Source organism: Chenopodium album, chromosome 27 (genome assembly GCF_948465745.1).
Source record: "Chenopodium album chromosome 27, dcCheAlbu1.1, whole genome shotgun sequence".
NCBI classification, from domain to species: Eukaryota; Viridiplantae; Streptophyta; class Magnoliopsida; order Caryophyllales; family Amaranthaceae; genus Chenopodium; species Chenopodium album.
In genome coordinates this window covers 4324441-4341182 of record NC_137860.1, presented here as the reverse complement: position 1 = coordinate 4341182, position 16742 = coordinate 4324441, and the positions used below count along the sequence as shown (strand labels likewise).

Below are 16742 nucleotides of genomic sequence, written 5' to 3'. Positions count from 1 at the left end.
TTTCAGAAAATAATTAATTGAATTATGGAAAATAAGAAAATGAAATAAAAAGAGGAAAATACCTTAAATACCCTTATTGAATGTTTGACCAAGCTAAAAAAATAAATCTAAAATCAGCCAATGAAAATTGAGTATAGTGATGGTCATTGTGAGAATGACCATACTAGAATTTTTAAGTTCAATTAGTTCTTAAATGTGGCATTCAAAACATCCAAGTTGAAATTGATACCTATAATTCCCTCAACTTAGTAAAAGACATTTGGATAGTCCCTTAGCAGATCGAGTATATTATTAAAGACACTCGTTCGCCTCTCACTCAGTTTCACAACTGAAATATCCAACACATCTATCAAGACAGAAGTCGTGTAACGAATTGTATCGCTAATATACGACACTTAGGGCCTGTTCACATTTACTTAATTTCAGTTCAGTTCAGCTCCAATCAGTTCAGCTCTAATCAGTTCAGTTCAGCTCCTAATTTCCCTCTCTTATAAAATATTCATTTCAGCTCAATTTAGTTCAGTTCAGTTCAGTCCAGGTCCAATCAGTTCAGTTCAGGTCCAATCAATTCAGTTCAGTTCAGTTCAGCTTAGTTCAGTAAATGTGAACAGGCCCTTAGTTTCTAATAGTATGGATATTAGTGTTTGTAATTACTCTAGCCTATTTTATTACTCTTCCACACTCCATATTTTTTCCTAATACATTAAGAAAACCCCTAGCAATAAATTTCTTCATTAATGTTTTCTTCTCAAAAATTTTAAAAAAATCATTTAATTTAATTTGAATTTTTCTTTTTAAAAAAATCACTAAAATTAATTTTTATTTCCAATTAAGTAAAATTAATTGGTAAAATATACAAGAAAAACTTTCGAAATGCTCTCTACAAAAAACCCTTCGAATGCGAACAATGGCCCCTCTTCCAATGAGGAGAGAGACCAATTGGATCGATCTAATAAGAAACCTAAGAGAAAAATAACACAGTACATCTTTGGTACACCTGCTGTTAATGATGAGGAAATGATTGAAGTAAATGCTGAAGGTCAAAAGGAATCCATGGTCAATCCTTTGGAGAAGCAGGCAAAGGCTAATCCATCTGGAGGTGCTATGTCTTTTAGAGACATGTTGAAAGGGGATTCTTCTAATGGCAATATCAATAACTTCGTTGGTGCAATCGATATAGATGAGGAAGATGAGAATCTGGAATCTGACGATGAAGAAATCCCTGAAGAAATCTTGAAGGATGATAGATGCCCTGTTATCAGCCTTTCAAAGGAAGAGAAAGCGAGACTAAGACAGCCATGGAGAACTTCACTCATTGTGAAGCTCTTCAGTGGAAAAATAGGATACATGGGGCTAATGAGACGATTGAAAAAGAAATGGAACATTAGGGGGGAATTAGCTTTAACTGACATTGGTTGCAATTACTACATTGCAAGGTTTACAAATAAGGCTGATTACAATTATGTTCTTACTCAAGCTCCGTGGCTCTTGGATGATAACTACCTTACAATTCGTAAGTGGATTCCTCATTTCATCCCTGATGAAGCACCAATCAAAATCCTCACTGCTTGGGTGCGTATTCCGAATTTACCAGTTGAATATTTTGATATTAGCTTTCTTAACAAAGTCGGTTCAAAAATTGGGAAGGTACTAAGAGTGGACAAAACCACAGCACAAGCAGAGAGAGGGCAATTCACGAGAATCAGTGTGGAAATTGACCTTACAAAGCCCCTTCTTTCTAAGTTCTGGTTAAAAGGAAGAGTTTGGAGGGTGCAATATGAGGGAATCCGAATGATTTGTTTTAAATGCGGGAAACTTGGGCATGCTGAAGATGATTGCTCTGTTTTTCAGAAGGAAGATCAACCACAGGCCATGACTGTACATGAGAATCCCTTGCATAACCATAATCCTAGACCAGAGGAAACTGAAGATTTTGGTTCATGGATGATGGTGAAGAAACCGACCCGGAAAAAGAATCCACGGGTTGAAAAAAATCTGAATAATACTACCAAGTCCAACCCGGGTGGAGTCCAAATTTTGGAAAGAAATCAAATTTCTGTTTTGGAACAGAATAAGTCAAACAAGGGAATTGCTGAAAATAAGGGATTGGGATCAAGATTTGCGCTTTTGAATAATCAGTTAGAAGGTGAAGGGGATTTTAACAAGGAGATAGATATGGAAAATGAAGATATGGAAGAATCTCCTCAAGATAATTTTGGAAATATTTTTGAGACGATCAATCTTAGTGAAAAATCTCAGAATATTTTAGCTAAGGAGAATATTACTCCTAGATCCAGCTCAATTATTCTGCCTCGACCCCTTCTCAAGCAAAAAATAAGAAGAATATTTCCAAAACTTATCAGGAAAAGAAGAAAAATCTTGTGAACAAAAGTGTCAGCGCACCTCTTAAGGAAATTAATGACAATACTGATATCATCAGTAACAAAGGGGTAAGTCAAGCACATGCTGGAAAAGAAAACTCCACTAATCAAGCTAACTCAATTGCCATCAATCAAGCTATCCCTAAAGAAAACACAAGCAGCATTGTAAGCGAGCAGGAGCATAGACCAGTTATGGAAGAAGAAGAAGCTATCACTCATGTCTCAGATTCCCTCATCAATCAATCTATTGGTTCCTACAGACAAGATACTATGTGTGGGTCACTCGATGGAGGATCCATACGTGGTAACTTTGAACCCCCCGATTCATGTTTTGGAAGTGGAGTTAGACTCAATGTTACCACCAACCACAGTCCCAAAGGAGTTGGTGGCAACCATGAATATCCCCAATGAATTTAAGCGGTTGCTTAGATTCATTTGTGAAGCATATATGACCTCTTTACCTTCTATCCCGATTTCTATGGAAGACACAATCCCAAATTTAGCTCCGGACTCATTACCTATCACTTGTATGATTTGGAATGTACAAGGTGCGGGTAGTAGAAATTTTGTTACAAACTTAAAAGACTTGGTCAAGGTTAATAAGCCAAACGTTCTTGCTTTGGTTGAAACCCATATGGGTGGAGATCAAGCTGTGAAAATTGCTTCGATTCTTGGTTATGATGGTCACACTAGAACGGATGCAGTTGGTTTTAGCGGGGGAATTTGGATTTATTGGAGAAAGGACTTGGTTACTGTAAGTCCTATTATGCATCATAACCAACATATTACCATGGAAATTTCTCGAGTAGGGGCTATACCTTGGTACTTTACGGCAGTATATGCAAGTCCGAATCCGCAAAAAAGGAAGGAGTTGTGGGATGAGTTGGAAAGTTTTGCAAACTCTCATGGAAAACCGTGGCTTATAGCAGGGGATTTTAATGATACTCGTTTTCCCTCTGAAAGAAATAAATCATGCAATGAAACCAACAGGAGATCGGCTTTGTTCAATGCTTGGGTTAAAACAATGGACTTGCTTGAAGTGGAGTTCTCGGGAGCAGCACATCCTTGGGCTAGAGGGAAGACCCTAGAAACTAGACAAAGTGGTAGATTGGACAGGGCATTGTGTTATGATCAATGGGCTTTAAGATTTGAGAATGCCTCGATGAGGCATCTAACTGCTGCAACTTCGGATCATTGCCCTCTTTTCATCTCCCCTAATGGATTTGTTACAATGGAATCCTTACATAGACCCTTCCGCTTTCAAGCAGCGTGGTTGCAACACGAAAACTTTAGCAATTTTGTTGAGCAGCGTTGGTGTAAAGAGAAACCTTTAGTCCCAGCTCTAGCCCAATTATCTTCGGATTTGCAGACTTGGAACCGTGACACCTTTGGTAACATTTTCAAGCAAAAGCGTATTCTCCTTGCTCGCCTTGGTGGGATTCAAAAGACTCTAGCAACTCGTGTTGACAGAGGTTTACTGAAATTGGAGGCTAGACTTCGCAAAGAATTGGATGAGATATTAGAGCGTGAAGAAACTCTATGGTATCAAAAATCACGGGTTACATGGCTGCAAGAGGGTGATAAAAACACAACATTTTTTCACCTAAGCACAATAGTGAGGAGGTGGAAAAATAAGGTGACATCTTTGAAGAATAAAGAAGGGATTTGGATACAAGATAAATGTGAAATTCAGAATGTCATAGTGGATTTCTTTGAGAACTTGTTTACTAAAGAAGGGGAGCAAGATCTGAGAGATATCCCACAAGATATATTCCCTGAACTGTCCAATTCAGACTGGAGTTTGCTTACTAAATACTACACAAGGCACGAAATTGATGATGTGATAAAGGATATGGGTGCATTGAAAGCACCAGGTCCTGATGGATTTCAAGTCCTGTTTTACCAGAAAAATTGGGACTTGGTGTCAAAGAATGTCTATGATGCGATCTTGCCAATTCTAGAGGGTAAAAAATCTGCAGAAGAACTCAACCACACCTTTATTTCTCTAATCCCAAAAGTCGAGCAACCAGAGATGGCTTCCCAATTCCGCCCAATTGGGCTCTGTAATGTGGCGTATAAGATAATCACCAAGGTCATTATAAACCGTATTAAACCTGTGTTACCTCACCTAATTTCAAATACTCAATCGAGTTTTGTTCCGGGGAGGCAAATAACAGACAATATAGTGATTATGCAAGAAGTAATTCACACTATGAGGAAGAAACAAGGGGCAACAGGATATATGGCCATTAAAATTGACTTTGAAAAAGCCTACGATAGGCTTAGGTGGGATTTTATCCGAGATACCCTTCTGCAGATGAATATTCCTATTACCATGATTGAAGTCATCATGGATTGCATCACAACAGCTTCTCTGCAAGTTTTGTGGAACGGAGAGCCTTCAAAACCTTTCAAGCCTTCAAGGGGAATTCGACAAGGTGATCCATTGTCACCTTATTTATTTGTCATGTGTATGGAGCGCTCTACCAAGTAATTGAAGAAGCAACTATAGGGGGTAAATGGAAAACTATTCGAGCAAGCAGAGATGGCCCGGAATGATCAAATTTATTCTTTGCAGATGATATAGTTTTATTTGCCGAAACAAGTGTGGATCATGCTGCTCTTATCCGAGATTGTTTGAGCAGGTTTTGTAAAGCTTCGGGGCAAAAGGTATCCTTACCAAAATCCAGGGTGTATTTCTCAAATAATGTGAATATGGAGCAGCAACTCGACATTAGCATAGAGCTAGGCATGGAGGTAACCTCGGACTTGGGTATGTATTTGGGAATGCCTACACTTACTAGCAGGGTGACTAAAGCTACATTCAGCCACCTTTGTGAGAAGATAGACAGAAGACTTGCGGGATGGAAAGCCAAGTATTTATCATTGGCAGGTCGTATCACTTTGACTAAGGCATCTCTCTCAACCTTGTCTTATTATTCAATGCAAACAGCCAAAATCCCAAAATCAATTTGTGAAGAAATCGACAAAAAATCGAGAAGATTTGTTTGGGGTGGAAATGAGGATAAAATAAAGGTACACCTACTCTCATGGGAATGCTTACAGAGACCAAGAGAGTTAGGTGGACTTGGCATATATTCTGCCAAACAAGCCAACTCGGCTTTTCTTGCCAAATTGGGGTGGAGGATGCTAAGTGAACCCCATGCTTTATAGTCTCGAGTTTTACGTGCCAAATATTGTAAGGGAAGATGCGATTTGGATATGTTTAATCCTAAGATTGGTTGCTCTAATGTGTGGAGTGGTATTGTCGAAAATGCTACAGTGCTTGGGGAAGGTGTGCGAGTTGCAATTGGTAATGGTGCTAGTACAAGATTCTGGGATCATAGGTGGGCTATGGATAGACCGTTGAAAGAACTTACAATACAGCCAATACCTATGGAACTCATGGATGCTAATGTTGAAGATATGTGGGAAGAAGGGCAAGGATGGAGATGGAGTATCTTTGCACAATTTCTGCCTCAAGAAGCTCTCAAGCACATTCAAAATCATGAGGTTCGTGCTGATCCTGCAATTGGTGATTTAATGTATTGGAAAGGGAATTCCCAAGGAAAATTTACCATCAAATCTGTGGTAAGTATAATGCGGCATGAGACAGACACTTTGGATGAGAAATGCTGGGATATGATATGGAAGTCACCTGTTCAACAAAGAGTCAGAGCCTTCTTATGGATAGCTTGTCATGATAGAGTGCTTGGAAATCTGAATCTGTATAAAAGAAAGCTAACAGACGATCCAAAATGTTTTATTTGTGGCAATGGGGATGAAAATACATTACATATTCTTAGAGATTGCCCAAATGCGAAGCTTGCTTGGAATAAGATCCTGCATCCTAAGTTCCATGATCAGTTTTTTCGATTGAATCTAAAAGACTGGTTGAGCTACAATTTGGATGGTACAAGTGCCATAAATGTCGAGGGTTGGGATACCATGTTTTGTACTACAGTATGGTGGATTTGGAGATGGAGGAACTGTCGAATTTTTAACCGAAGAGATGAAATTCCAATTGATGTGGGAGCCTTCTTGAGAGTCAGGTTCAGAGAAGTTCGAGAAAGCCTGAAGAAGCAAGAAGATAAAGCAGCAGGAAGAAGCAGCCAGAAAATTGAAGTGAATGTGCCCTGGCATTCCCCTGCTCCTGGGTGGTTTGTGTTGAATTGTGATGGAGCAGCCAAGGGGTGCCCTGGTCCAGCTGGGGGAGGTGCTTTAATTCGTGATCATGAAGGCCAATTTATCTCTGGTATGTCTGCTAATTTTGGCTACTGCACAGCTTTTAGAGCAGAAGTTATGGCTCTTGTAAGAGGTCTTGAACTTGCACAAAATCTACAAATAAAGAAGCTGGAAGTGCATCTAGATAACCAAGCATGCGTGAGAATTTTTCAGAATAATACCAATGGAAGGGGTGAGTGTTTTCATGACATTCAACATTGCCTAAAGCTACTAAAGGATGCTCAATGGGAAGTTCGAGTGGTGCACATCTATAGAGAAGGAAACCGAGCGGCGGATTGGTTGGCCAACCGCGGCGTCTCTCAAGACTCACAACTTATAATCATGAACATGGTTCCGGAAGAGCTTGGGAGGATCTTGCAAGAGGATGCTAGAGGAGTGACACTCCCTAGACTTGTTCCTCCTTAGTTAGCTGTAGTTGTTAGTTTTTTGCTTTTGTTTTTTGCTTTCTGTTTATTTTATTTTGCTTGTTGTTGCTTCTTTGTTTACTTTTATGGATTTACTCCTCATTCGGATCAAAAAAAAAAAAAAGTAAAATTAATTGGTGAAAAGAACCAGCAAGGTTTTATAGCTTTCAAAACACACTAGCATAAACTCATAAAGTTGGCGCTCATTTACCCTATTCTTGGCGCTTTCTAAAACCCCCTAATTCATTTTTGTCAGTTGCTCTCTACGAAACTCCCAACACAGCAAAACAGAGAGATGGCCACCAAATTCGACGATCTGCTCACTTCCGAATTCGATGATATACCCTTGTTTACCGTTAAGAAAAGGTTTCCTTTCAATTTTCAATTTTATTTTTATACACTTAATTTTAATTACAATTTTACAATGCCTTATTTCTCTTTAATTTCGCTGAATTTAGGCTCAATTGTCTAATTTCTGCTTATAGTTTGCAGATACTAGGGTTTTAATTTTACGGTATTAAATTTTACTGTTCAAATTTTGATTTCTCGAGGGTCTAAAATAGAAATGTGACGTATTATTTAGGGACCGTATTATTAATTTATTTTGGTAACTGATATAGTAGTGTTCGTAACTATTTATCTGTTATAGGTACTTTTCTGATACAAATTTTAGTTAATTTTTTATAAGTTGAAGTTTCATTTAGCAATAAAGTGTTAGTTGGCTAGTTTTGTGGATTTTTTTCTTGTAGAAGTGATATTGTAATTGTACTTTTGCTGTCCTATGCTACATGGACAATGTCGGTTTTACTGTAAATTGTTGTCTGGTCGATGAATTGAAGTTTCATAACTGCCCCGTTCGATGCCTCTATACTTCATGGTGGAGACTCGTCGTTCTCGTTCAGTTCATGTCGTAGTTGTTACTTGTTAGTATGTTGTTTAAGGAGTAGTAGCTAGAGTTTTATGTATTGTTAGTCCGATTTTGTATGTGTTTGGTCGTTTAGGTGTAGTGTTGTGTTATTTTTATTGGTTTTTGATCGTGAGGTGCATCTGAAATTTGACTGTTACTACGCCTTGAATTATTGTTTTGTTGATTTCATGAATAAGAATGTGTTACTATGTACACAAGCTTTGTCATTCGTTGCTGCAATATATATGATTTACGGTTACTTTGTCATGGCCTTGGCAAGAGTTTTTGGGACCATTGTTTGATTGTACAACTCCAACAGGCTTCGGTGTAATTGTCTCGTGTTTAATGTGTCTTTGGGAATTTTCAGGAAAAAGGGAATTATTGGCTTGGATGATCTTTTCAATGATCACAAGAAGGAGCAAGCAAAAAAAAAGAAAGGAAAGCTTAAGACTTCGAAGACTAGGAAATTTTGTGTTTCAGATGATGAGGATGATGCTGCTGCTGCTGCTGCTAATGAGACTGAAAATAAACTTACTGTAGCTCTTCATGATTTTAAGAAGACGGTATGTTGAGCGGTTTTGTTTGGGTTTTGTTTACTTCCTATAATTGTATACTTATCTGTGTATAAACTGGCTTGTTTAGATATGTGAAGTTGACGGGCATGATGGTGCTTTAAACGATATTGAGCGGGAAGACACTACCTCAAGTTGGGGGCTGCAAGTTTTTGGAACTCAGGTTCTTCTATATTTTACTGAACTCTGTCATGCTATGGGCCTAAGATTGGTTTTATGGCTGACAAGTAATACAATGCTCTCTTGCAGAGAACTCCATCACCTTTGGTTGTTCCTCACTTAGAAGGTTGCTTGCTGATACAGAGCTCTGTGAACAATGTACCCGATGAGTTGCTGGATAGTTCACAGATGGGTACTAATTGTTACACTCTTCACTGCTACTTTGTAAAGTTGCATTGGATCTGCTTCCAACGTGTTCTTATTGATTTTAGATGTACTTACAGGAGAGACATTTCTTGAAGGATTACTCTTAAATGGATGGCTTTCAAAATTGATTATAACCCGTGGCTGTCTGGAAGAGTCAATAGCAAAATGGACCATTAATTTATGTTAGTACACATTTCTGGATTTCTTGTTATGTGTGCCTATTGATTTCAATTTTTCCATGGATGATATACTCTTGTTCATTTATATTTTCTTTGTCTCCAGTGTTATACTCTTCGGATGAATCACTAATGGCTTCTGCTTGTGACTTTTGGTGTACTATTTTTTGCAACAAGGTTAGCTGGTCATAGAGTAGACACTGAACAAAGTATGCTCAATTTTGTCCCATTAAGATAAAATCCATTGCTTCGGTTTTAAGATTACTAGCTCTTATGTTTCCATTTTAGGCTGATGCACCTGTGGTTAAGGTTGAATGGCTCCCTGGTTTTGTGGAACTCAACAGAGCTCTTGAAACCTTTGGATTTCAGCTGCATTCATCAACAAAAGTCTTGTCTCCTGTAGATTCAACTCTTGACAGTAAGTGATCTAACTCCGAGTATATTTGTTTATGCTGAAGAAACCCTATTGGCTACCCTAGTTTTTTCTGCTTCTGATACCATATAATTTTGTTATAATGTATGCGCGCTTTGTACAATTTGATATGTTCCACAAAATGTTGCTTTGTCATTCTTTGTTGGATGCTATTTTATACAGTATATATGTATGAAACTACCTATTGTGGGGCTTATTATTTTATTGAGCTTGGCTCATAACACCACTAGTTTATTATGAATGTTTCCTCTAAGAGGATCATATAACTGGATCTAAACACTCCTAAAGCCTAGATGACGCAATTGTTTGCTTATTATAGGGATCTATTACACTATATTCTTTGCCTTATTTGATGGCTTATTAGGCCTTGTAACATCTATATGCTGTGTGTTTTTGTCATGTAGCTCCATTAACTTTCTTATACTCTTTAGTTGTTGACTTCTATTTAGCATTGTTCATTTGCGGAATACTATGAACCCTTTTCTCATACTGAGGATGAAACCCTTTTCTAATGCCTTCCCTTATATATATGTGTGCGGGGCGCGCGCTTTTTTCCCACTATTCCCTTTGTTTTGTAATAATCACAACACTTTCCTTTTTCATCTGTTTCATAATAATTGCAACACTTCATTATTTGGTAATTATCCCCCCCCCCTTTTTTTTAATTTTTTTATTTTTTATTTCTCTCTTACAAACTTTATTTATAAAAATCCCCCCTCCAGTCTTCACCTTATAACTCCTCTAAAACTGTGTATTGCTTAGTGTTGCGATTATTACGAAACAGAGGGAGTTAATTTAGTCTCAGCTCTTATCCACACTTTGGTCAACACCCCTGTGTTATGATCCTTTCCTCCTCTTGTTTGCCAAGAGTCTGACTTTATCTCTTCGTCTACAGGGATGAAACGTGGTTGTAGTTGTCTCTGTGTGGGCGTGGGGTGTATTTAAAGATTTTATTACCTACTGATAATTTTAGGGTCTCTTATGTTTTTCTATCATGTCAGGGACTTGAGCATTGAGCTCTTAAAAATTCGTTACAATCAATCAGCACAGACTTGCTTCTAGAAAGAGTAGAATTTCTTACTTTGTGATACGGTGATCTTTTTTCTAATATGATATTGCTTTTTTAGCAGGTTCTAAACAAAGAGGGCCACCAACTAATATCAGAACATGGATCAAATTTGCAGATGCTTGCTTTCAAGTAAGGTATGCAATTGTATGTATTTCAGAAGTTATTGACTTGTGATGTTGACAGCTTGACATGGGACGGGGCTTAGTTATCAGCATTAAGAACCTGTATAATTTTGTTTTTGGTTTTTGCTTGCATATTAGTTCGATACATAGGCAGAATTATAGGAAAAGGGGATCTAGTAAATGTTTTTATTATTAGAGTAGACAAAGGTAGAAATTAGAAGACAGTTATTAGAGAGGATGAAAAAGCCATGTTATTCAAGAGAAATCAAAGAGGAAGAGACTCATTAGAAGATGAATGCTGTGTTAGAGGAGAGTTGAGAGATAGAAATTGATGAAAGTACTCCCAGCAGATCTATCCTCAAACCAAGGCAGCATAGCTTTATTGTTTGAAAACAGCTGTCTTTGACTTGGAATTTTAATTATTAAATGTAGATTTAGTGTGAAGTAGAGGGATGGTCCATGTTGTGTAGAACAAATTGTTAATAATTTTAAGAGTATGATTGGGTGCAAGCAACTCCTCATTACTTGCTACAGTTATAGAAGCCTTATTCTGTATGCTGTGGTAAATTCCTAGAAGAAAAAGGCAATAGATATAATTTAAAAAGCAGAATACCTTTGATCTTCCAAAGTATATGTAGGTGTTTTGTCTATGGGGAGGAGGCAGGGGTTTACCAGCTACTCAAATTTTCATTTTAGGCTTACTCAGTAGGTCTTGTTTTAATAGTGTCCTTTGTTTTCTGCTGGATAAAAAGTACTGTTTCCAATTATCCTACCAGTCAAACTGGGGAGGGGTACTTTGGCACTCCCATATGAGAAGTGAGGATTAGGAAATGGTGCTCTTACAGAGAGAATTGTATTACGAATATAAGACTACATAATTCATAAATTCAATTGTCACTATTTGGTATTTTGGTACTGTTATGCTCACCAATCACTAGTTGATTTTTTCTTCATTATAATTTCTAGTCTGCTGAGAACAAAAAAGTGCCCTGTGAAATAAAACTGATTAGATGATACCTTTGATTATCTGTGTATTAATTATATCTGAACCCTTAACCTGCAGGAGTAGATATTTGGTATTGTCAAGACGAGAAGCAGAAGAACTCACAGGAATACTTATCTGTCTGTTTCTGGAAAGGCAATTACTAGGCTTAAGTGGAGTCTTACATGATTGCTTACTATCAGCTATTAACTTTTTTGAGGAGAAAGAATGGGATAGCAGCTGTGAGAAAGTAGCAAAATCGATTGCAGACAGGTAGTGTTATAATTTCTTCATACATATATAAAAAAATCTTAATTGAGTTTTAAGTTCCATTTCCCAAAGACATAGATTATTTAGTAGTTTTCTCTTTATGATATTGCATAGTTACAGAGATATACTTTCTCTTTTTAGGGAGTAATATTTTTAGTGCTATGTAGAATGCATTTCCTGTAAGACTGTGGCATATACATGTTTGTCTATTTTTTGTTTTTTGTAAATCAATAGCACTGCACAACTAAATTAATCATCTACTTGGGTCTAAGAACCAGTTGAAAGTGCAGGGCTGCAAAATTTTTGTGTGAAGAATTCTTTACATCGTTGGTGATATTTGCATCTTCAAAAATATTAGCTTTGAGGATAAATGACAGACCTTTTGCTTCTAATTGCATTAGTGTGATCAATATTGTAACTTGTCTTGCAAAGTGCATGTCATGAACATGTTTGCTGTTTCTTTATTGCAGTTGGTAAAAGTGTGTATAGCAAGTTACTACTAAGTTGATGTCGCTGCTGGATTCTTTTATTTCTGTCACCTGGTCTGCCTTTAGCCCTAAACAGTGGAAAAAAAAATCTCTTTGTGAAATTGAAATGCTCTCTTTATATATACTTTTGTAGGACATAAAATGGTGTTCTTTGCGAATGGTAAATATCACTTTATAGCATATGCTCTTGTCTAATGTGTTTCTCTGATGAATTTTGATACTTGTAAGTTGTACTCGTAACACTTAGTCTTTGTGTATCATATGTCTAATTGAAATATTTTTGTATTATATATAATTGGAACTTGAAATAATTTCGAAGTTGCTTATCTATGAGAGGATAGTTTGGATCTTTGTACTTCATCTATGTTGCAAAGTTATGTTTTTGCCTTTTGATTTTTTTTTTTTTTTTTTTTTTTTTGGTTTGGTCTGACTTTTTAATTTTTTTTTTTTTTTTATTGTTGGCGGGGTTAAGAAATTTCATCTATAAACACATATTCGCTTGAGAAGAAAAACTCTAATACTGGATATATGTCTAGATGAATATAAAATTGAAAAGAAAACAAGCTGTAAAGGGAAAATTAGAAAGTTTCGGTGAGAGAAAGAAAAGAGATATGAATTTTAGCTTGAAGATTATAGTTTTGGACTTGAGGCCTTGTGGGCAATGCTTTTGTGTGACGGGCTAGGTCTTTGTGGTAAATTTTCTTCCTAGAGATAACGTCTCTTTTGAAGCAACCCTTGTAAGTTAGTTTCTGTGACGGGCTAGGTCTTTGTGGTAAACTTTCTTTGTTGTTTGAATGCTTTATAGAAATGTCTTGTACTCATCTTATAGTGAATAATATGAGTCTCCATTGTTAAATCTGTGTGCAGAATACCTAGAGATTTAAACTGCTTGAGGGCAGTGGATAGTATTTCAGGAGTTGATACTCGCAGCAAGCAACTCAGAAGTATTGTAGCTTTTCAATTCCTGACAACTTGTTATGCTGAGGTAGGTGATTTGTCATCTGAGGATCAAAATCTTCTTGTGTGGATGGATTTGTAGGTCATATTCTTATGCTTCATAGTAAAAATATCTAATTTATCAGTTCATTGCCTGTGCAAAAATACAAGGGACCCTTTTGTGTGTGTGTGTGAAGCTTTGACTACGTATACGTGTGTGTGTGTCCGCTCGCTTAGCTTTCACTTGCTTAGTTAATGTGGTATAATTTCACATGCCTGTTGTTCTGTTACAGCTGACAGATGCAAAGGGTCTCCTGAAATTTCTGCTGTCGAGTAATTTGAAAGACAAGAGCTGTAATCTTTTCAAGATATATCTGTGCTTAGTTCTTACTGAAAATTGGCTCCTTTTTGGTACTGTATCCGAACCTCGGGTCAATGAGCTGTGGAGCAGCTTCATCCGCAAGTGTTCTATCCAAATTTCCAACACCAATTTTAGACCTTTTGCTCAAGAGGTTTGTGATTCAGATCTGCAATTCTTACTTTGTCTTTTCTTGGACTAACTTATACATCTCTCTGTGGGCAGATTCGTAACAGAGCTTCTTTTCTTCAGCATAGCACAATCAGAGACTGATGGTTTTTGCATTTTATGAAGATAGTTAAAGCTTATATATATTGCACATATTAATACCCGGTAATGGAAGCTCCAATCTAACTGCCTTTTCAGCCTTTTCTGGTATCCTTGTTCAAGTATTTAAGATTTTTTTATGATGCTATCTTAGGTATTTGCAACTCTTAATAAAGTGCAATTGCTCATCTACCTTGTTAAATCTCAACTCTTATGACTAATGTCTTGTACTAAGTAGCTGTGTTTACATAATACATTTTCTCCTGTACGCCACAGTTAGTTCACTCTAGCTTCTTTCTTACCATGTTTGCTGCCTTTTTTCGTTTGGGAGATGGGATATGTTTTAGTCTACTATGTGTTGTCCGTGTGCTCCATTCCCACCCCCTCCCGGGCAATGCCCAATGCTTCATTTGGTGGTGCTTAACTTCTGGTACAATTATTTACTTTATCGTGTGCATAATTAGTTAGTAGCGGTAATTGGTAGTAATATATAATCTGATTATAATATTCTTTTACGCAAAATTTACAGTTTGGATGACGTCTGGACCAATGGTAGGCGAAGCTGATGCAAGATATTGAGGATCTGAGTCAAGCTATTGCTCATTAGTGCCTTCAAAATTTTCTTCTTTTACCTTATCTGCTGAAAAGCATTTGAGCTAATTTTTTTGTAGGATAGTCCAGCACCAGAGGCCTCTCTTTAACAACTTCGTGATTTTGAATCCTCTCTTGTACAAACGAATTGAATGCTCTACATAATTTGCTTATTAAGTTATTATCATCAACATTCCAGATTTGTTTTTTGTTTTCTTGGTAATGTTCTTGATTTTACGAATCTTAACTTGTACTCTTAATTGTAAAACAGTCTATTAAAACGGAAAAGGCTACATCTACAATGGTTTTGTATGTGGTAGCCCGCATACAATATGTGCAGGCAAAATTTTTTTTGACAGCACTTTGAGGCCTATTTTCAATTAAAAACCAAATTTCAGATTGAATTTCACCCAAAATTTGAACCCTTTTTTTTTTGGACGGGAAACGATCACAATATATTAAGCATTAGCAATGTCACAAGCAACAATAGTGTTTACATCACAAGGTGCATCCTCAATCCAAACACGCAACTTAACATAGTTTTTACTAATAGAAGCTAATTTATGAGCAGCCTCATTTCCTTGTCTGCCAACGTGAACCGCAGCAAAGAAGGAACAAGCCTCTGCTAAGTGAAGAATGTCTGCAACAATGAGGCCAAATACGAAGGTTCCTGTTTTCTGCCTTTTAAATGCTGCACCAGTTTCAAGCTATCAGATTCCAAGATAATCTTGTTGAGACCAGCTTCTAATGCAATTCCTAAGCAGTCAATAGCTTCAGCATTATCAACTCCAGCGCAGCCCCTTCTCTTATAGCAAATAGCCATCATAACATCACCAACACTGTCACGAGCATTACCACCCACCCCAATATACTCCCTATCAAAAATCGCAGCATCAGTATTCAACTTATAGACTCCTTGTGGGGGAGGAATCCATCTCTTAGAGACCTCAGATCTGATGCTAATGTCATAGGGGCTGGTAGCATTTGCCTTATCATACTCACCAATGATCCCTGCTGCCTTTCTCAACACATCAGCAATGTGAATGTCTTTGTTCTCAAATGTCCATGCTTTTCTTCTCAACCAGATTCCCCACAACAAACTCCAGAAGTTATCCCACCAAACATTTTCCTTAATCAGTTCCCCCTTCACCTTACACTAAACCAGAACAAAATGGAAAATATCTTCCTGCATAACTAATCTAAGGCGGGATAAATACCATACTGCCTTCACAATATTGCAGAAGAAAAGTGCATGTCCAATCGTCTCAGGGGCATCTCTACACATAGGACATACCTCATCAGCACATATGCCCCTCTTTTTCAGGTTGCTTCTAACAGGAATGACATTTTGGAGAGCTCTCCGGCCAGAATGCTTAATTTTTGGTGGTAATCTAGCAGCCCACAAAGCAGCATGATACGCACTACGGACAGAGAAGTCACCTGATTTTGTGAAGTGCCATGTCCAAGAGTCAATTTCACTAAAACGTGGGATTGGGATTTTAAGGATTTCATTAACTTCCCACTCCAAAAAATGTGAGTTGAGTATATTCATATTCCACTCCCCATCATTGATAAAATCATTTACATATCTACTTATCTAGGGGCATCATCGCACATATGTTGCTTGGTAGAGAAGGCACCCAAGGGTCCTTCCAAATTTCAATGGTTGATCCCGTGCCAATAAGCTTCCTAGCTCCTTTCACAACCAAATCTCTCGCAGCCATAATAGATCTCCAAGTGTAGCTATACATTTTGTTGGTGGGTTCAATATGATCCTCAAACTCAGCTACGAGTAAAGATTTTTTATAGCAAAAAAATTATTAATGTCCCCTAAATAACGTTATGTAGCAACAATTCACAGACAAACTAGTGTGTACCCCGGGTGATGTCCCGGGTTGCTAGCTTGTGTACTTAATTATGTTCAACTAATTGTATAGTTAGTGTGTGTAGTGTTTCGGGCGTTGCTTCGAATGTCACTTTTTTTTTTTTTTTTTTTTAAAATTTGTATTTATATTTAATCTTGTGAAAAATAAATGGATTATATTACCTCAAATTTACTTAATAACTGAAATGAATATATAATATTATGTCAAACTTGAAACATTAATAATAGTTGGTTGAAATGATAAATGTATTACCTATATGTATTGGAGGTTATGGATTCAAATCTTGTTC

The 16742-nt window shown here is 37.2% G+C and overlaps 1 protein-coding gene across 2 annotated transcripts; it reads left to right on the top strand.

The window, feature by feature from the left end:
• The first annotated feature begins 7264 nt into the window (after positions 1–7264).
• LOC145621357 (uncharacterized) lies at positions 7265–14753 on the top strand. 2 transcript variants are annotated; one of them, XM_081676089.1, is made up of 13 exons: positions 7265–7396; positions 8305–8500; positions 8580–8672; positions 8759–8861; positions 8953–9057; positions 9158–9228; positions 9340–9469; positions 10612–10687; positions 11739–11930; positions 13283–13400; positions 13645–13863; positions 13935–14042; positions 14506–14753. In XM_081676089.1, the coding sequence occupies exons 1-12, from the start codon at positions 7326–7328 to the stop codon at positions 13980–13982; spliced, it is 1422 nt and encodes a 473-aa protein (XP_081532215.1). In that variant the 5' UTR covers positions 7265–7325; the 3' UTR covers positions 13983–14042; positions 14506–14753. The 2 variants fall into 2 exon arrangements, with proteins under 2 accessions (XP_081532215.1, XP_081532216.1); XM_081676090.1 differs by having other exon boundaries at positions 10615–10687; positions 14506–14752.
• Positions 14754–16742: the final 1989 nt, after the last annotated feature.

What these genes read in the sequence shown, in the direction of transcription:
- LOC145621357 (XM_081676089.1), top strand. Translation starts at nt 7,326, where the DNA reads ATGGCCACCAAATTCGACGATCTGCTCACTTCCGAATTCGATGATATA. An exon ending in TGCAAGTTTTTGGAACTCAG is followed by an intron (nt 8,673 to 8,758) that starts GTTCTTCTATAT and finishes GCTCTCTTGCAG; the next exon opens with AGAACTCCATCACCTTTGGT. An exon ending in GATGCTTGCTTTCAAGTAAG is followed by an intron (nt 10,688 to 11,738) that starts GTATGCAATTGT and finishes CTTAACCTGCAG; the next exon opens with GAGTAGATATTTGGTATTGT.